Here is a 20,926-nt window from a genome sequence, read left to right on the forward strand (position 1 = left end):
ATTGATTCTTCCAATCCAAGAACATGGTATATCTCTCCATCTGTTGGTATCATCTTTAATATCTTTCATCAGTGTCTTATAGTTTTCTGCATACAGGTCTTTTGTCTCCCTAGGTAAGTTTATTCCTAGGAATTTTACTCTTTTTGTTGCAGTGGTAAATGGGAGTGTTTCCATAATTTCTCTTTCAGATTTTTCATCATTAGGGTATAGGAATGCATTAAATTTCTGTGCATTAATTTTGTATCCTGCAACTTTACCAAATTCACTGATTAGCTCTAGTAGTTTTCTGGTAGCATCTTTAGGATTCTCTATGTATAGTATCATGTCATCTGCAAACAGTGACAGTTTTACTTCTTCTTTTCCAATTTGTATTCCTTTTATTTCTTTTGCTTCTCTGATTGCTGTGGCTAGGACTTCCAAAACTATGTTGAATAACAGTCCTGAGAGTGGACATCCTTGTCTTGTTCCTGATCTTAGAGGAAATGCTTTCAGTTTTTCACCATTGAGAATGATGTTTGCTGTGGGTTTGTCGTATATGGCCTTTATTATGTTGAGTAGGTTCCCTCTATGCCCACTTGCTGGAGAGTTTTTATCATAAAGGGGTGTTGAATTTTGTCAAAAGCTTTTTCTGCATCTATTGAGATGATCATATGGTTTTTCTTCTTGAATTTGTTAATATGGTGTATCACATATTGATTGATTTGCGTATATTGAAGAATCCTTGCATCCCTGGGATAAATCCCACTTGATCATGGTGTATGATCCTTTTAATGTGTTGTTGGATTCTGTTTGCTAGTATTTTGTTGAGGATATTTGCATCTATATTCATCAGTGATAGTGGTTTCTAATTTTCTTTTTTTGTAGTATCTTTGTCTGGTTTTGGTATCAGGATGATGGTGGCCTCATAGAATGAGTTTTGAAGTGTTCCTTCCTCCTCAATTTTTTGGAAGAGTTTGAGAAGGATGGGTGTTAGCTCTTCTCTAAATGTTTGATAGAATTCACCTGTGAAGCCATCTGATCCTGGACTTTTGTTTGTTGGAAGATTTTTAATCAGTTTCAATTTCATTACTTGTGATTGGTGTGTTCATATTTTCTGTTTCTTCCTGGTTCAGTCTTGGAAGGTTATACCTTTCTAAGAATTTGTCCATTTCTTCCAGGTTGTCCATTTTATTGGCATAGAGTTGCTTGTAGTAGTCTCTTAGGATGCTTTGTATTTCTGCGGTGTCTGTTGTAACTTCTTTTTCATTTCTAATTTTATTGATTTGAGTCCTCTCCCTCTTTTTCTTGATGAGTCTGGCTAATGGTTTATCAATTTTGTTTATCTTCTCAAAGAACCAGCTTTTAGTTTTATTGATCTTTGCTATTGTTTTCTTTGTTTCTATTTCATTTATTTCTGCTCTGATCTTTATGATTTCTTTCCTTCTGCTTACTTTGGGTTTTTTTGTTCTTCTTTCTCTAGTTCCTTTAGGTGTAACCTTAGATTGTTTGAGATTTTTCTTGTTTCTTGAGGTAGGCTTGTATAGCTATAAACTTCCCTCTTAGAACTGCTTTTGCTGCATCCCATAGGTTTTGGATTGTCATATTTTCATTGTCATTTTTCCCTAGGTATTTTTTGATTTCCTCTTTGATTTCTTCAGTCATTTCTTGGTTATTTAGTAACGTATTGCTTAGCCTCCATGTGTTTGTGTTTTTTACGTTATTTCCCCCTGTAATTCATTTCTAATCTCATAGCATTGTGGTCAGAAAAGATGCTTGATATGATTTCAATTTTCTTAAATTTACTGAGGCTTGATTTGTGACCCAAGATGTGATCTATCCTGAAGAATGTTCCGTGCGCACTTGAGAAGAAAGTGTAATCTGCTGTTTTTGGATGGAATGTCCTATAAATATCAATTAAATCTATCTGGTCTATTGTGTCATTTAAAGCTTCTGTTTCCTTATTTATTTTCATTTTGGATGATCTGTCCATTGGTGTAAGTGAGGTGTTAAAGTCCCCCACTATTATTGTGTTACTGTCGATTTCCTCTTTTATAGCTGTTAGCAGATGCCCTATGTATTGAGGTGCTCCTATGTTGGGTGCATATATATTTATAATTGTTATATCTTCTTCTCGGATTGATCCATTGATCATTATGTAGTGTCCTTCCTTGTCTCTTGTAACATTCTTTATTTTAAAGTCTATTTTATCTGATATGAGTATTGCTACTCCAGTTTTCTTTTGATTTCCATTTGCATGGAATATCTTTTTCCATCCCCTCACTTTCACTTTGTATGTGTCCTTAGGTCTGAAGTGGGTCTCTTGTAGACAGCATATATATGGGTCTTGTTTTTGTATCCATTCAGCAAGCCTGTGTCTTTTGCTTGGAGCATTTAATCCATTCACGTTTAAGGTAATTATCGATATGTATGTTCCTATGACCATTTTCTCAATTGTTTTGGGTTTGTTTTTGTAGGTCCTTTTCTTCTCTTGTGTTTCCCACTTAGAGAAGTTCCTTTAGCATTTGTTGTAGAGTTGGTTTGGTGGTGCTGAATTCTCTTAGCTTTTGCTTATCTGTAAAGCTTTTGATTCCTCCATTGAATCTGAATGAGATCCTTGCCGGGTAGAGTAATCTTGGTTGTAGGTTCTTCCCTTTCATCACTTTAAGTATATCATGCCACTCCCTTTTGGCTTGTAGAGTTTCTGCAGAGAAATCAGCTGTTAACCTTATGTGAGTTCCCTTGTATATTATTTGTCGTTTTTCCCTTGCTGCTTTCAATAATTTTTCTTTGTCTTTAATTTTTGCCAATTTGATTACTATGTGTCTCGGTGTATTTCTCCTTGGGTTTATCCTGTATGGGACTCTCCGCACTTCCTGGACTTGCGTGGCTATTTCCTTTCCCATGTTAAGGAAGATTTTAACTGTAATCTCTTCAAATATTTCTTCTGGTCCTTTCTCTCTCTGTTCTCCTTCTGGGACCCCTATAATGCGAATGTTGTTTCATTTAATGTTGTCCCAGAGGTGTCTTAGGCTGTCTTCATTTATTTTCATTCTTTTTTCTTTAGTCTGTTCTGCAGCAGTGAATTCCACCATTCTGTCTTCCAGGTCACTTATCCGTTCTTCTGCTTCAGTTATTCTGCTATTGATTCCTTCTAGTGTAGTTTTCATTTCAGTTATTGTATTGTTCATCTCTGTTTGTTTGTTCTTTAATTCTTCTAGGTCTTTGTTAAACATTTCTTGCATCGTCTCGATCTTTGCCTGCATTCCTTTTCCGAGGTCCTGGATCATCTTCACTATCATTATTCTGAATTCTTTTTCTGGAAGGTTTCCTATCTCCACTTCATTTAGTTGTTTTTCTGGGGTTTTATCTTGTTCCTTCATCTGGTACATAGCCCTCTGCCTTTTCATCTTGTCTATCTTTCTGTGAATGTGGTTTTTGTTCCACAGGCTGCAGGATTGTAGTTCTTCTTGCTTCTGCTGTCTGCCCTCTGCTGGATGTGGCTATCTAAGAGGCTTGTGCAAGTTTCCTGATGGGAGGGACTGGAGGTGGGTAGCACTGCATCTGTAGCTTTTTAAAAATAATTTTTCTCGACTTGCAGATTAAACACATTAATCAAAGAAAAATAAACTGGTACTTCTTCCTTGAAGAGTAGGTAAAGTTGGACTTGTGAATCATTTTGATCAAGCTGACTTTAAGTACCTGTCAGTACTTAAACTACTATGAAGAAGAAGGTGAGAACAGAATTCCATCTCTAATCTTTCAATACATTACTTCAAATAAAATGCAGATTAAGTTTAAGATAAATTTTTCCTCCTCTCAAAATGGCAGGGTTCACAACATCCACAAAGAGTCTGGCAATACTTTCGCAATAAGTATCCAAGAGGAAGGGGAGAAAAAGGCCTTGCAGTTAAATGTTAATTAACCCAGTGTAAAGTACTAACAGCATACCAGGTATCATGCAAGGAGCTGGAAACCCCAAGTAATGAAAGCATAGTTTATTTTCCCTCCGTTTAAAAGAGGAACCATAGGAAAAACAACATATTTTAGCCATAAAAGTGCTATAATGGAGGACTGAGTAAAATACAAGACCACAGAAGAGGAAACACTGATCTCTTCCGCAGGTAATCAGTTAGAAGTCATGGCTCATTTGCAAAGGAAGTGACACTGGAAGCATACCTTCAAGCATACACGTGTTGACCTTCTATTAGTTCATCATATGTAGGGAGGGAGGGGAGAAGACAACAGAGGAAGAGGCAAAACAGTATATTCAAAGGCAAGGAGGTTGGAAAGAATGTGGTACTTTTCAGAAACTCTTAAGTTGTTCAAAATAGCTGGGATCAAGGGAATGGTGATGAGAGATGAAGCTGAAGCCAATCACAAATGGTGTTTTTTTTTTTTTTTTTAATCTTTTGGCCATGCCGCATGGCATGTGAGACCTTAGTTCCCTGACCAGGGATTGAACCTGTGCCCCCTGCATTGGCAGCGTGGAATCTTGACCACTGGACCGCCAGGGAAGTCCCCACAAATGGTCTTGACTTTCCTTTGATAAAATAATTGTATGAGCAATGATTTTATCCTGAGGTATAGATCATGTTAACTACCAAAAGATTAAATAAATAATCAAATGTTCATTTCAGGAAGAACATTTTATCAGCTGTGTTGGAAGAATTAGAAAGAAGATGCATGAGGACCTTAGTTTCTGGTCTTAGGAAATGATGGGGTCCTGAACTAATGCCAGGACAGAGTTGAAAAGCAGTCAGAGGATAACACTGATAGCACTGAGTAAATGATTAGAGTTAGAGATGAATTAAGAGATGGGTAAGAGAAATGACTCAGGTTTCTGACTTGGACAACTGGGTACAGCACACTGCTTTAAAAGCAATGGGGAAGAAAACAAAAGGGTCAGTGTGAAAGAGAAAAAAATGGTTAAGTTAGAGATTACTGAAAATGTATATACATCCAATAGGCAGATGAAAAGGGAAGATAGCATATCAAAAGGGAGAAGCAGCAGAGAGAGGGTTAAGAGGACAGGTTCTAGAATCAGACTACTTTGATTCTAATCTCTAACCCATCACTTGTCACTTCCCCTCTCTGAACCTCAGTTCCCTAACCTGTTAATGTGGATAATAGTAAATCTTATATGCTATTGTAAGGATTAGATAATAGTTGTAAAGACTCAATACATGTTAATTATTTGATTGTGATTTGAGTTCAGGAGAAAGATCAGTGTTGCAGATGTGTATTTATAACTCAGGGGCATAGAAATGGAAGTTGAAAGAATGGCCGTGGATGAGCTTACTTAAGGAGACTACGTACAATAAGGAGAGAAAGCAGCTATGGACAGAACCCAGGGGAACTTCAACATTTTAAGGAGCAGGAATTAGAGAAAGTACTAGTACACAGGAGAGCAGAACCAGAGAGAACCAGAGATAATGACCTGTAGTAAAGAAAGGAGAAAAAGTTCAAGCTTCCAATTCTCAGCTAAGCTCAAGTTATACATATGTTCAGCAAATTTAGAACCAAAAGATTGCTGTTGACCTTAATAAGAAGAGTTTAAGAAGAATGATAGAAATATGGTTTGATAATAAATAGCAATGAGCTGAAGAACAAATAAACGTTAGGAGATGGGCTGCAGTCTATTTTTTCAAGAGGCTTAGCTGCGAAGTCCAGTTAACTAGCTAAAAATTAAACTTAACTGAAATGAACAGGATGGCAAACTTTAAAATCTTATGGAATTATAGGGGACTTTCCTGGTGGTCCAGTGGTTAAGAATCTGCCTTCCAATGCAGGGGACATGGGTTCAATCCCTGGTTGGGGAACTAAGATCCCACGGGATAACAAAGCCTGCATGCCAAAATACTGAGCCCATGCACTGTAAATACTGAGCCGTGCGCTCTGGAGCCCATGTGCCACACAACTACAGAGAAGCCCATGCTCTGCAACGAAAGATCCCGCAAGCCGCAATGAAGATACTGCGTGCTGCAACTAAGACCCGATGCAGCCAAATTAATAAAAAAGAAAACTATGGAATAATGAGTGTAAGAGAATGCTAAAATAGTTTCTGAGAAGTATTAAAATAAGAAAAAGAATTAAAATCAAAAGAATTGGAATTGACAATTTTGAGTCAGGAAAATAAATGACTACTACTATACTACAGAAATCATTAAAATACTGATATATGCTCTGAAATTTGGAAAAGGAAGCACTGAAAGAAATACTGTTAGATAATTCTCATACCTCTTTATTTCTCCTAAAAGGCACCCTCAGTATTTCTTCCTGCTGTTCCAACTGTCTCAGGGTGAGGGGTTTAAATGGTGATCCTGGTAGTGACTGGCAAAATATGTCATTCACAGGAGATGCTCTGAATCTATTCAGTGAGAACAAAGCATTAAACCTAAGCAAGCGACACTTTAAAGCATGTGTGCATTTCATGTTTAAAATATTAAATCCACATCCTACCTATATTTAGGATGACTGCACAAGAGTGGTGTCAAAATGACAACTTCATATTCACAAGTTGTAACTTCAGCTACTGAAAGAATTTCATGCTTAGACTCAGGATGACATATGTACATCACAGTACTTGATCTGGGCCGGTTCTGTTTCAAACTACAAGGTGTACCATTTCCCATTCCCACTGGATAGTAGGGTGTCATCTGACCTTCGATATTTTTAGTGGGAATCTTAAAAAAAGAGTATAAGACAGACTTTTCATTAGAAATAGAGATGGGGTGAGGATGGAGAAGCACTTATTCTGAAAGGAAGAAAACTACACTTTATTCATAAACTAACATTTATAAAGGTAACATTTCTGTACTTTCTATAAGGTCTCCCTCTACTATTCTTTTGATTCATATTCTTATTTGAGCAAATACATATTTTCAGAGCTAATTTAATACAGAATAAAAGAAAATTTTTATTTGGTGCTAAAATTAAAATGTACACTTATATAAAAAAGGCTATAATAACATAATATGAATTATTTTCAAAAGTTCCAAATAAAGTGACTAAGATAAAATATAGAAACTTACTATACTTGGGCTGGTCAGAGCTTTCTTCACTAAACTCTCAAGTGAATGCCTATGTTAGAATTTAGATTCTAGAGATCTGAAGTTTGATTTGTCAAAAAGTAGGGCTACAGAGTTAACACTATCTTCTAAAACAGGAATCTAAATACTGTGCTGGTTCATTGATCTGCTTACTCTTCTTCCCTGTTATTAACAGACATACTTCTCAGCATATAAACTCCTGTATAAATCCATTCATGGCCAGCAAAAGACAGATGAAGAAATTTTCACAGAATGGGGGAATAAAGGAGATCACCCCAGAAGACAAGGATAATTAAGGAGTTAGCTCCCATACTTTTATCGACATAAACACAAGAAGAATTAAATGGAAGGGCTTTAAAAGATATTGTTAATATCATCTCCAAGCAAGCTCTTTGGAGGCAGGGAGCTCATCTTGTATCACTTTGGTACCCAAAACAGGCAATAAATAAATGTTTCCAGGGGAAAATATTTTGAGATTTCTTGTATGCTATTTTCATGCTAGTGTCTCGAATTAGAAAATCCTGGGTTAAAATCCAAGCTTTGCATTCACTAGCCTTATGACTTTGACCAAATTTCAGTTTTTGTCATTCATAAAAGTAGAATAATAATATATACTCAAAGGCTGTAGGGAGAATTAAGCATTACCCTTTGTTACATGCCTGGCACAGCATCTGGCTTATGAACTGGGGCTCAATAAATGTTAGTTTTCTTCCCTTACCCTTTTCTTCCTCTTCCTTGATCATTTCACACTTTGAATTCCATCTTGCTATCCTCCAGAGCCAAAAATATTTTGAGATAAATATTTTATCTCAAAGGTAGTCTGTAAAATTAAAACCTTTTAAAATAGCAATGCTGTGTGTGTCTATGCATAGCTTACCAATTCCCCCAAAGCCACCCTTTTAAGTTATGGGCATCCCTTTTAAGTAATCTTTAAGGCCTTTTGCCGTTTAACTTTACTTCTAATAAAAGAATCATTATGGTATGAAACCATTTATAGAAATATCCTCTACCAATAAGTTATTTAACTTTATGGAAATTCTTAGGATTCATAAAGCATTCCTTGAACCACAGGGGCATTTAAAAACTGTAACTGGTCACCCTAAGGAATCATTCTTTTTAAACAATCCTATTTTTCAGTCATCAAATATGCATTCACATTCAATAAGCATGAAGGGCCTATATTATGTCTGGCACTCTGCTTTGCACTGTGGGGTAAAGAGATAAAAGACAGTCCCTGCTTTTAAGATGCTTGCAGTCTGGTAGCTTGTTATTTACATTTATGATTTATCTGTTTTACCCATAGGAGATAGGGTCCAAACAACAGAAAAAATGCAAAAGCTCCAACGTTGAACAGAGGGAAAGAACCACTGTGAAGCACAGAAGTGATATAATGCTATTATAGAAACTTTCCCAGACACATCTTTGATAAATTCATTAATTTTTGTATGATCTTAAAGTAAATAAAAGTATTATAGCATAACTTTTCTCATAAAAATCTAACATATTGCAAATTTTCTTTGACTAAATCCTTTGAGGTAGTTGATAGATAGTTAAAGAACGCATGGCTATATTCTGTCAATTAAGTTGTATAAATTCATGTCTAACAATAGATATTAAGACTGAAAATCACCAATTATCACTTGCCTCTTTTGATTTTTCCTTTTCTTCCACTTCTTGTTCTGTGGATTAATACAAAAGTAAGTTAAATAATGACCAGTGACTTATATACAAGATATAAATGACTAAGTTTTCATCAACTTTGTAATCTTAAACTTCTTTCTAAAGAAGACCTGGACTTCCCTGGTGGTGCAGTGGTTAAGAATCCACCTGCCAGTTCAGGGGACATGGATCTGGTCCCTGGTCCAGGAAGATCCCACATGCCATGGAGCAACTAAGCTCGTGCGCCACAACTACTGAGCCTGTGCTCTAGAGCCCGCGAGCCAAAACTACTGAGCCCGTGCGCCTAGAGCCCGTGCTCCGCAACAAGAGAAGCTACCGCAATGAGAAGCTCGTGCCCCGCAATGAAGAATAGCCCCCGCTCACCGCAACTAGAGAAAAGCCTGCGCACAGCAACAAAGACCCAACACAGCCAATAAATAAATAAATAAAATAAAAAAAAAAATAAAAATAAGACCCAAAACATACACATACTTTTAGCTAGATTCCTTGAAATGGTTTCTTTTGAAAGAACAGTCATATTTAATCATTACATCTTTATCTAGGAAATACTCTATTTGAGGCATAAGAACTGGCCGTGACAGTTTTCTTCTGAAGTGTTTTTATCTCAGTGAAAGGTTTAATCTTAAATGAGTTGACCAATTTGAATAATATAGATGAATAAAAATATTTCATAATTTGAGGGATACATCTACATGTCTATTTCCATATATAAAAAGTTGCTTAAACCAAGCAAAAGACTAACACTATATAAATATAACACTGATATGTATGTCTCACCAGATTTAAAAAATTTATTAATAGGTAGAAAAAAAGCATAATGTTTGCTAAAACAGAAAATAATGAAAAGATCTCTTTGAAAAAGTTTTCTATGGGGTTGTTCAGAAGTTTATTTTAGTGTTTTAAAATTCATACAGTCTCCAACAAAATCTTTTAAATACCAATTTGAACATATACTTTAAACCAAATACCAGTATTACTACTAAATCACTCTGTAGAAACAAACCTTTTTCAGATAGAAGGTTCTTAGCCAACATATTCCCAAGGTAGTACTCGTGAATATTTACTTTCTATATTTAAAAATAAAATAAAAATGTAGTAAGTATTTGGCAAATACATTTTTAAAGAATACAGTTTAAAACCATCCATCTCATTATTAAAGTTTTCATTTTATAATGTTCCATATTTCATATTTTGAAGAAAAAAATACCTGACCACTTTCTTTCTCTTCATGGTACTGCCGAATGTGTTTTCCGTGACATACTTCGTAAGTCCAATAAGACTCAATCTAAGACAGATGGATGTATTTATGTACAAAAGCCACATAACGCAACTGAATTCTTTTTTGATATTTTAAGCAACTGAGATTTCTCTGAAGATTTAGAGCAAGCTTTCATTAAATGAAAGTTATTATTATGCCTCAGAAAATATGAAATTACTGAAGCCTATTCATTGTTTTCACTAATTAGATAAATGTGAAAATTCTATGAAGGAAATAGGTCTAAATACACCTGGGGTCTATAATAAACACCTGGCCAAGGGATCATTTTTTACACAGCCTAAAAAAATAACCATGAGCATTTTTTATTAAAAATTGTATATAAGGAAACTTTCTTTTGATCTGAAAAACATTCAAAGCAGTTTGGTGATATTATTTGATAATTGACATTATTGGGTGTTTGCTGCATATACTATACAGGAATTTAAATGAACAAAATACTATTAAGCAACAGTTTAGTTTTACAACTAACTTAAAATGTGATACAACATAATAAAGTAAAAAGAAACAGAGAATTATTTTCAAGGGCGTATTGGCTGCTGGAAATTTATTTTCTAGTTATCAAGTGAACATAAAATACATACTCTGTAGGAACAACTGCTCTGTTTAAATAGTGGCTCCAATAGCTCTCTTGGATTTGGGCCTTTATAATCCTTTTCTTCTTCCTATGAAAGAATTAGAGTTTAATACAATTATTCTGGAACTTCACCCAACTCTGCTGTTTAGGTATTAACTCATTGGTCAAACCACAAATGCTTGGAAATAAAAGGGGGAAAAAAGTCAAAACCTTTAATAAGATCCTATGGCATGCCACTTCTTTCAAAAGAATTGAAGTATATGCAGCAACATGGATGGACCTAGAGATTTTCATACTGAGTGAAGTAAGCCAGACAGAGAAAGACAACTATCATATAATATCGCTTATATGCGGAATCTAAAAAAAAAAAAAGGTACACATGAACTTATTTACAAAACAAAATAGTCACACATGTAGAAAATAAATTTATGGCTACCAGGGGGAAAGGGGTGGGGTGAGGGATAAATTGGGGGATTGGGATTGACATATACACATTACTATATATAAAATAGATAACTAATAAGGACCTACTATATAGCATAGGGAACTCTACTCAATACTCTGTAATGACCTATATGGGAAAGGAATCTGAAAAAGAGTAGATATATGTATATGTATAACTGATTCACTTTGCTGTACACCTGAAACTAACACAACATTGTAAATCAACTATACTCCAAAAAAAAAAAAAGAATTGAAGTATAAAATATGGAGCCATAGAATAATCTTCCATTCTTTCTTCTCTTAGAAAAAGGTTAAGTATCAGTTTCCTGAACAATTCTTATAAACCTACTTCAGAATTTTTAAATGCTTGTATCCAAACAAATTCTAGCTATGAAAGCCTCAGAACAGTTGAATCTTATAGAATACACTAGAAAGTTTTAATATACTTCTCAGTTTTCCATATATTTTTACATTTCAGACTTGAATGCCATAAATACGTGTGTAATTGCATATGTGTGTATTTGTGTCTTAAGGAGGTTTAAAACAAAATGAGATAGCTGTCTTTCACAGATTTCAAGTCTGAACAAAACCTAAGAAACCTAAACTCACTGAGTTTAATACTTCCATTTTACAGATTGTGAAAATATTATGTAATTAGCTCAATAAATTAATTGAGTGGAGGAACTGAGTTTCAAATTTGTTCAAGGTTCCACAGCTAACTATAGCCTATACCTCAGCCTCCTGGCTCCTAGGCTGGTGTCCTTTCCATTTTACCATGCTGCCTCTCGTGTTTCATCTTGAAAGAAGTCATTGCCTTGAAGGATGGATAAGAGGCAGTTAGGGCATTTTAGGAGCAAGAAACGGGCATGAGCTAAGGTAGTGAGAAAGCACAAGGTACCTATAGATTTACTTATTAGCAATTCTTTATAAAAAATGTCACATACACATTTAAAATTTTATCTTGTTTCAAAACCTTCATTTCTATAAAAGAAAGCATGTGTGGAGTTAGATTTTCATCTAAAACATTAATAATTGGTTGCTAGCTTTTCCAAGTTGAACTGTAAAAATCAAAGAATTCAGGAATAATAAGGATTACTAACAACATTGTAAATCACTATACTTCAATAAAAAAGTGATTACTGTATTTATAGTAAGACAGGATAATTGAGAAACCTGTCACTCAATTTTATTTTAAGGTATGGAGTTGCAATGTTTTAAATAAATATCTTTGGTGACAGGGATTATCAATGTATTTATAAAAACTTACCTCATCCCCACTTGTCACAAGGGGAAGAATGCATTTATATTTTTCTTTATGTGTAGTTGTCATGATGACGTAATTATCTTCTTTATACAAAACTCCAGTTGTAGGCTAGAAATAGAACAAAATAATGTACATTACTTTAGCTGATTAAACTGAACTATACTAACTTACAGTCCCAGGTCAAACTAATTCATCATTTCAACAGGATTTTTAAACATACTTGCAAAGGCAGGGAAAAGATTCTACATATTTTTTAATGACAAAATGAAGATGACAAACTTTATCCTGGTGTTACAATGTAACAGAAAATAAGGAACAAAAATAAAGTTTGGAGTAAAAAGAAAAAAGTAGTAATGCAACAGATTGAAGTTATAATACAGATTAAAAAGCATTAAGAGGCGTCAATGTTCATGGATACATCATCACTGAATACTTATTGCTCCTATTAACAATTACCACCTATATATGAGAATTTACAGCACTTTATAAACATACTCTCAATTCTGTTGGATGGGACACCTGAACATAATATAATGTAGTATTTTTCATATTTGGATAACATATGGTCTTTACTGCAACTACTCAACTCTGCACTGTAGGAAGTAAGTGCATAGGCAATATGTAAATGAATAAGCATGGTTGTATTCTGAGAAAACAAACAAATAGCTTTACAAAAATAAAGATTGGAGTGGGCCAGCCCAAAGGTATAGTTTGCTGATTCATGGTATATATCAACAAAACTATCCTTAAAGCGTTCTACAGTATAAAACCAAACAAATTCACAAATCAAAATGAACCAATGTAATTCAAATGAACATTTCAATTAATATAACTGATTTTAACTAAAAAGAAATCTCTGCTTTGTGATAGCAAATATGTCACTAATTACTAAGGCAGAAGTTTTCAAAGTCTATGAGAGGTGTTCTCTGACAATTCAATTCTCTCTTAACTTTTCTCTTCTTACAGCATTGTAAACCCACTATACTATTTGGCTATCCCTGGCAAGGAAAGAACCACCTTTATTACATACCTCTGCTCTTTTCTCACTTTAACAAAAACAATTCCTAACTATAATAAAACCAGTACTACTTGAAACTGATGTTATCTTAAACACAAATACAAATTAGGAGATGTTTTCCCAAGACAATAAAACAAAACAAAACACAGCAGTAAATACTAGCTGTATTAGCTATATGACAGTACCAAATTAAGTTCTTTACATTTATTGTCTCATTGATGCTCAAAGCAAGCACTGTACCCATCTCCCCGAAAAGGAAACTGGAGCCCAGGGCTTAAATAATTTGTCCAAGGTAATACAGCCAGTAAGTAGCACAGCCCAGACATGAACCCTAGCAGACTGATTCCATATTCTGTGTGCTCTTAACTGTTTCAACATGCTTCAATTTGAACTAGCTTTTGTTAACATTTTCTTAGATTACTATATAGACTCCTGGACTATGGCCAACGATCCTTATTTAAAAGATCATCACAAGTGAAGAGAGAAATCAAAGAGCTTTGAAAGTCAGAGTTGTAAAGCCAAATTTGTGATAAAGGGATCCTTAGAAACATTTATTCAGTTGAGCCAACAAACTGCTGTAAGACATAACACTTATAATGTCTCTCGGTGTTTTTCGGATATATTCAGAATATATGATAGTGAGTTGTGCAATGCATGACTTACATTCATTTAGCTAGCAATGGATAGCCTTTAGTCTTGTCAAATCATTCCTGTACTGTAGGGAAGGTGGACAGTAGCATATGACTTAAATATAATCCTCTCTATTTGTGAAGTACCTGCAATTTAATATTCATAACTGGATTCTACAGCAATATTGACTCATTTACTAAAATATTTACCACAATGCTAACAATGGAAAAAGAAACTGCTTGTCTAGAGCCACGGCAAAGAAAGGAAGACAATTCTTTCTTTGTAATTAAAACTAATCTTGGGTTTTATGTCTATGTGAAGAAATTCATTCCTCTGCCTATTGCTTTTAAGGTTTAGGTAAAAGGTAACAGAAGTAGAAACCATCACCTATTCTTATTTGAAGATTTGTTGCTGCTGCAAAGATTCATTTTTCATTAGTTTAGGAAGGGCTACTTTCTTCTTCAATAAAACAGACCAAGTGGCAATTCTTCTATCTGAAAACTCTTTGCTGAAATAGTGCATCACTTATTGGGATCACGAAGTAAAAATTTTAACAAACTTTACCCTAATTTTTAATAATAGAAATTACAGGGGAAAAGTTAACCTTTTGTGATTTTCTAAGTTAAAAAAATTTTTTTGATCTACTACTAAAATGCTTCCTTCTGATTTTGTAAAACATGTTTTCACCTAAAAAAATATAATTCTGAATGCACAGAATCACAGATAGTGTTAAAACACTTGTTTTATATAACTTAACACCTTAAAGTATTTCTAGTGTAAGATTAGTGATTTGATAAAAATCAGATTTTAATATAATGAAACTAATGAAGGGGGGCTGTGGTCTTTAAGATTAAGGAATTTAAAAAGTATCTTGGCAGGGGAGAAATTCCTAATGTTTGACATGAGTCTGGAGGAATTAAGATAGAGGATGAGAGAGAAAACTATCCTGGGAGAGGCTGTAAAATAAACTCAGTGGCACTACTTGTTAATATATATAACATGCTTCGAACCATGGAGTTGGTCACCATTTTTCCCAAGTGTAGTGTCTGGGGAAAGTTTCTGAGTGGGAATACATTTCTATACTAACAAAAGAAGTAGAAAGAAAATTAGACTTATTTTGTGGTTTTCCTTCGGTGAAATTCATAAACTCTGTGAAGTAATGAATAATCGAACACTTTAATGACACAGAGATGATATTTCAGAAGGAAAATATACACAAAAACAAAACTGACTGCTAAAAAACAGTAAAGAAAGAATATTATAATCATTAATTATTGTAAACATTTAAAAATGTACACAATTTTGGTGCTTAATACCTTACTAAGCAAATTTTAAAGATTACATATTATTTTGATATATCTGAAGGGGAAGATGATTTAAAGCACAGAAGAATTTTTTTTTTAATTAATTAATTTATTTATTTATGGCTGTGTTGGGTCTTCGTTTCCGTGCGAGGGCTTTCTATAGTTGTGGCAAGCGGGGGCCACTCTTCATCGCGGTGCGCGGGCCTCTCACTATCGCGGCCTCTCGTTGCGGAGCACAGGCTCCAGACGCGCAGGCTCAGTAATTGTGGCTCACGGGCCCAGTTGCTCCGCGGCATGTGGGATCTTCCCAGACCAGGGCTCGAACCCGTGTCCCCTGCATTGGCAGGCAGGCTCTCAACCACTGCGCCACCAGGGAAGCCCAAGCACAGAAGAATTTTAAAGATAAAGAAAATTCAGATCTTCTAATCAAGTCCCTTCCAATTTCAGGTGGTAGAGAGATAAAGACCTTTATCCTAGTTCATACAGCTGCTTAGTTACACACAAATGTTCATCCAACTGGCCTACAAAACAAAATGACAGTGCCAGGTGTGCAGGGCTGTAGTTTCAACTACACAAAATAGGGAAGGGAAGCCTTGAGATTAGAAGAATACTAAAAAAAAAAAAAAATCAAAAGATTAATGATAATGACTCTTGGGGCTTATTTTTGTGTGAGGGCCACAGACCTTTTGCCAACTTACAGGAAAATGTTTCTAGATTTTTCTCAAAATAACTCAAACCTAAAAAAAGAAAAAAAATTTCTCCCCAAATTTTCAAATGTGCTCATCTTAGATTATGCTTCATTGCCAAAGAAAAGTAATTAAAAACAAAATGTCAAAATAAAATTGTTAGATGTAGGAAAGGTTGGTACAGCATACCTTAAGACCGAGATCTTCTACCATAACCTCTTTTTAGCCAGCAAACACCAGTGCCAGAAAGAAAACTGAACGATTTGGTAGTAACTTCTAAAAAGGCTAGTTTTAGTCATCTGCGTATAGGTCAGTAAATTTTTAGGGCCACATATCAGCATGCCTTTTTTTAATTAAAAAAAAAAACAACAACAACACACAGGTGCAAGAGTAAAAAATTTTAATGACTACATTCTTTAAACATTTGCCAAGTTCATGCCAAGTGTGCTCTTTGGAAATAATAACAGAGGCTGGACTAAAATATTCTTATCCCAAGCCTCTTAGTTATATCTGACTTGTAACAAACTTTCATATAAATATTTTAATATATCAATATTTCCTGAAAAAGAACCAACTGTATAGCACAGGGAACACTACTCAATACTCCGTAATGACCTATACGGGAATAGAATCTAAAAAAAAGTGTATATATGTATATGTATAACTGATTCACTTGGCTGTAAAGCAGAAACTAACACAACATTGTAAACCAACTATGCTCCAATAAAAATTAATTAAAAAATATTTCCTGGCATTAATGCAAAGATTAATCTGGCTTCCCAGAGAAATACTTAAGTTTAAGAACCACTGAACTACCAGAATGGAAGAACTGAAGACAGGTGGAGAAACAAACCAGGTGTGAAATATTAGCAAAAACTAACATCTGCAAATAGAAGTCTGTTGTGGTACTGATGACATCCGTTATCCTGGGACATTCTGTGCAGACATCCTAGTATCACATATTCACGTTTCAGTGAAATAGTAATAGAACAACATACTAAAACAGTCTTCCAAGTAGAACGACTGCAGGTAATTGGAATAAGAATTTTAAAAAAATTCTGCAGGGCGGAGCGGGGGGCGGGGGGAACTGTTGCATTTTCCCCGACTTCCATTTGAAATAAGTGAATTAATTACCATACGGTAAGTATCACAAGAGCCCAATTTTTATTGGCCTACCGTGGATAGCAAGACTTCTCAGCAGTCCACTCCCCAAATGAAGAAGGACTGCAAATATTCATTACTTTGAGATTATAAATATGTTCTTCAATGTAAGAAAACCGATCATAAAATCTCATGTTTTGGGGTCTTAAATATCAGTCGTAATACATCAAAACTGTAAAGGATATTCTGCATAGAGCGTCGTTAACATCTCACAGGCCAAACAGCCCTCTCAGAAACAACTCTGAAGGAAAAAGAGCTGTGCGTATATGTATATGTACTGTGTGTGTATACAAGGGAGAAAGAACGAATATGAGAGAGGGAACTCATATCCGCAGTACAACTGGTTGTGTAGGTAGGGTGTGTAATACTCCTTGAAGGAGAGAAGGCTGATGGTGGAGTTAAGAGCTGCAGAGGACTTTCCAAAGAGAAGACAAATGTGTGCGCCTGACGTGGTTCTAGAAAAGCTTCTTCCACAGGGTGGGAGTGTTGGTAAGGTATAGTGAGACAGATTTTTAAAGGGGAGAGCAGGTGACCGCTGCATCCCGGAATGCGTAGCATGTAGGGCACATCCACAGAACGTGTCTGATAAACACTTGCTGTTTGAATGAATGAACGCGTAGTCGATGAAGCTTTGGATTGGGGAAGGAGGCATGCGCCCGCAGAGAAGGTTCTAGGGGGAAAAAACGCAGAATACGGAGGGAAGGGGCCGAACCCTTAAGTGCCAGGAGGAAGAGAGATGGCTACCGGGTTCGCGAGGGCACTGACCAGAGAGAACTCGGTGCCGGGCCAGTTGACTCGGAAAGGGATGTCATCGCTGAGCTGGGGGAGCGCTCGGCCGCCGCCGGACGCCTCTAGGAGACCGCAGAGTACCAGTAACAGCGGCCCGCCTGGGACCAGACTCCGCGCGCCGCCGCCTCCTTCCTCCATCCTCCGCCGCCGAGTTCTCCAGCAGCCGCCACAACCCCCTCGGCCCACAGTGGAGAGGAGAGGGAGGAGGAGGAGGAGGAGGCGGCGGGACTACCAAGCGCCCAGGCAGCCCAGGGCCCAACCGCCGCCACGTCTCCTTCCGGAGAGCACAGCAACACCGCCCCCGCCCCCGCCCCCTTTGACTTCCCGCCACCGTTTCCGGGGCAGGCGGTATATCAACATCCGGGGCCGCCGAGCCGTCCGTCTACGGAAGCCGGGACGCCGGCCGGGCTTATCTGGTCGCACGCAACCGCAGTCTAGCGGCTGGGAGCGAATGCAGCGGCTTCCCGGGAGCGGACGCGCAAAGACCGGGCCTCGGACCAGCCTTTTCGGCGGCGGCGAAGTGGCAGCACGGAGAGCCGGTGAGTCTGGGAGGCCGCGGCTGTTCCCTTCCGCCACCCGCGCGGCTCTCCACCGGCTGGGCAGCGGCTTGGCCCTCATGGAGCAGCTACAGGAGAGTGTGAGCGGGGCGAGTGCTGGTCTTCAGATGAGAAAATTCGAGGTGGCGAGGAGAAGTGAGAAGTGGCGGTGTTCCTGACTGCTCTACCATTTCGTTGCTTTTCCTTTTCTCCGCACGTAGCATCTGTACACTTCATCTTTCCCGCTGGAAGTTTCTCTCCGCCTCTTTTGCTGTGGGCCGCGGTCACCTCACTACTTCAAGCTCCTGACTAACGCAGGGCGGGGGTTGGCTCAGTCTCCTCAGCCGTGGTTTCGGGGATACCCGAGCCGAGGAAACCTGTCGTCCCCCCGTATAAGAATACTGCGATTCTCCGAGGGTGGCCTAGACGGAGAATCTCCCTTGTGGGAAGGGCAGCTACATAGCTCAGCCCCTACATTTTTGCTTTACGGGGGTCTCTTTCATCCCAGAGTTGAAGTGTTGGGTTGCTGTTTTTTTAAGGAAGCCGATAAGTTGCTTTATGTGAGGTTCAGGGCCAGGTGAATGTGAGTTTATGAACTCACATGAGGTTCAGAGATCTCTGACTTTATTCAAAAAAGCACAAAAAGTTTTGGATTCCCCTCCCCATCTTGAAAAAAAAAAAGCCGTTGATTCCATCTCTAATATAATGGGTTATACAGTGTTAGTTCTAGAGCACCTGTCATTGTCTTTCTGGAGGTGGGAAAAGCTAGACCTTCGTGCTAGATCTGCTAAAGACTGTGTCGTCCCTCGTGTGTCGTCGTCCCTCCCACCCCCTGCGCAATTTGAGCCAAATCAAAAAGCAGGAAGAACAGTCTGTTTTTCTATTTTTTGTTTTAAAAATTTCCTTTTTTAAAACAAAAGGAATCCGCAGCATCAAAGAAAATTACTTTTTTCCAGAATTGAGGTGTTGTTCATTAATTAATTTATTTATTAATGCTTAATATGTGTGCGAACACTGGGATTGGTAAATGGCAAATAAATGGGTCTCTGTCCTTTTTCTCTCATGCTCTAACAAGGGAGATTACACAGACAAATAATGGTAACCTATTGTGATATAATAAAGTAGTTAACATTTGTATAGCATATCTTCCGTGCACTAGCGTAAGTACTTTATATATGTTATGAGGCAAGTACTATAGATTATACAGTAAAGAGGTGTTAGAGTGAAGATATAAAGAAGGGCAGAGATTGGACAGGAAAGGCTTCCCAGGAGAGGTGACATTAGAATTGGGGTTTTAAGGATTTATAGGAGTTCATCAGGCAGGTGGGGAAGTGCATTTCCAGCACAATCCTTCTAGATGGTCCGTTAGGGCTTTTTGGTGTAGTCAGCAGATAGTGTGGGATGGAATCAACAGCAGGAGATTAGTGCTCTCTTAGAGGAACAGAGGCAGTCAGTTCAGATTAATTCAGTTCATTCAGTTCAAGATTAATTCCAAATGGATTAGATATTTAAATGAACAACAAAAAGAAAACAATAGAAGAAAACTTAGGAGAATAATTCAATGATCTTGGTGTGTAAGATAGGAAATCCTGAAGTCATGAAGGAAAAGAGATGTATTTGACTAAATAAAAATGAAAAATATTTGTCTGCTCTGGTTTAGTCTCTGGGTCTATAGTGATGGAAGCTGCCTCAGTAGAGCTTATGTTCAAGTAACAGATAAAAAACAAGTAAGATAATTTCTGGTAGTGGTCACTGCTGCTTAGAAACTAGGGTTGTGTGAAAGAGAATGCTTCTGGGATATGCTGCTCAGGTAGATGGTCAGACTTGTGTGAGGAAGTGACATTTGAGTTGTGACTTGAAATGGTGAAGAGGAAGCCACACAGCAATTTCCAGCAGGAAAAGCTTGGTGTGTTGGAGGGACAGAAAGAAGGCTAATGTTGCTGGAGTATAAGAGCAAAGTGGTAGGAGATGGCCAGCTGGACACAGATCTCTAAGTAGGAGAGTAATGTGGCCTGATGTACATTCGTGAAGATCATTATGGTTGCCGTGTGGAAAATTGATTATAAAGAATGTTATTGGCTGAATTGTGTTCCCCAAAAGGATATGCTGAAGTCCTAACCCCTGGAACCTGTGAGTGTGAACTTATTTGGAAATAGGGTCTTTGCAGATGGAAAGTTAAGATAAGGTCATTGAACTCAGGTGGGCCCTAATACAATGACTAGTGTCTTTATAAGAAGAGGGAAACTTGGACACAGACAGACAGAGAGAATGCTACGTGAGGATGGAGGCAGAGATTGGAGTGATGTGTCTACAAACCAAGGAACGCTAAAGTTTGCCAGCAACCACCAGAAGTTAGCAAGAGGTAAGGACAAATCCTCCCATAGAGGTTTCATAGAGATCGTGGCTCTGCTGACACCTTGATTTCAGACTTCTAACCCCCACAACTGGGACTTTCCTGGTGGCACAGTGGTTAAGAATCTGCCTGCCAATGCAGGGGACATGGGTTCGAGCCTGGGTCTCGGAAGATGCCACA

At 37.2% G+C, this 20,926-nt stretch overlaps 2 protein-coding genes across 16 annotated transcripts in view; one reads left to right on the top strand and one right to left on the bottom strand.

Annotated features, from left to right (window-relative positions):
* ERLEC1 (endoplasmic reticulum lectin 1) overlaps positions 1 to 18,151 on the bottom strand; it is a 50,622-nt gene extending 32,471 nt beyond the window's left edge. For 12 of the 14 annotated variants that reach the window (XR_014253782.1, XR_014253783.1, XR_014253784.1 and 9 more), the window contains exons 1-8: positions 17,834 to 18,126; positions 12,273 to 12,377; positions 10,569 to 10,649; positions 9,916 to 9,993; positions 9,712 to 9,775; positions 8,673 to 8,707; positions 6,439 to 6,662; positions 6,217 to 6,346 (exon numbers count right to left, since the gene is read on the bottom strand). Coding sequence is in view for 5 of the 14 variants with exons in the window: in XM_082426295.1 (XP_082282421.1) it covers positions 6,217 to 6,346; positions 6,439 to 6,662; positions 8,673 to 8,707; positions 9,712 to 9,775; positions 9,916 to 9,993; positions 10,569 to 10,649; positions 12,273 to 12,377; positions 17,834 to 17,995 (879 nt within the window). In the remaining 9 variants the exon portion in view is untranslated. Of the gene's footprint in view, positions 1 to 6,216; positions 6,347 to 6,438; positions 6,663 to 8,672; positions 8,708 to 9,711; positions 9,776 to 9,915; positions 9,994 to 10,568; positions 10,650 to 10,771; positions 10,857 to 11,737; positions 11,820 to 12,272; positions 12,378 to 17,833 lie in introns of those variants that run through there. The other 2 variants (XM_082426293.1, XM_082426291.1) reach the window with 2 other exon arrangements.
* Positions 18,152 to 18,237: 86 nt separating this feature from the next.
* ASB3 (ankyrin repeat and SOCS box containing 3) overlaps positions 18,238 to 20,926 on the top strand; it is a 91,983-nt gene continuing 89,294 nt past the window's right edge. The window contains exon 1 of one of the 2 annotated variants that reach the window (XM_082426280.1): positions 18,238 to 18,396. The gene's annotated coding sequence lies outside the window, so the exon portion shown is untranslated. Of the gene's footprint in view, positions 18,397 to 18,526; positions 18,550 to 20,926 lie in introns of those variants that run through there. The other variant, XM_082426282.1, reaches the window with a different exon arrangement.

The sequence above is a fragment of the Balaenoptera physalus genome (genome assembly GCF_965194825.1).
Source record: "Balaenoptera physalus genome assembly, chromosome: 15".
In the NCBI taxonomy this organism is placed as follows: domain Eukaryota; kingdom Metazoa; phylum Chordata; class Mammalia; order Artiodactyla; family Balaenopteridae; genus Balaenoptera; species Balaenoptera physalus.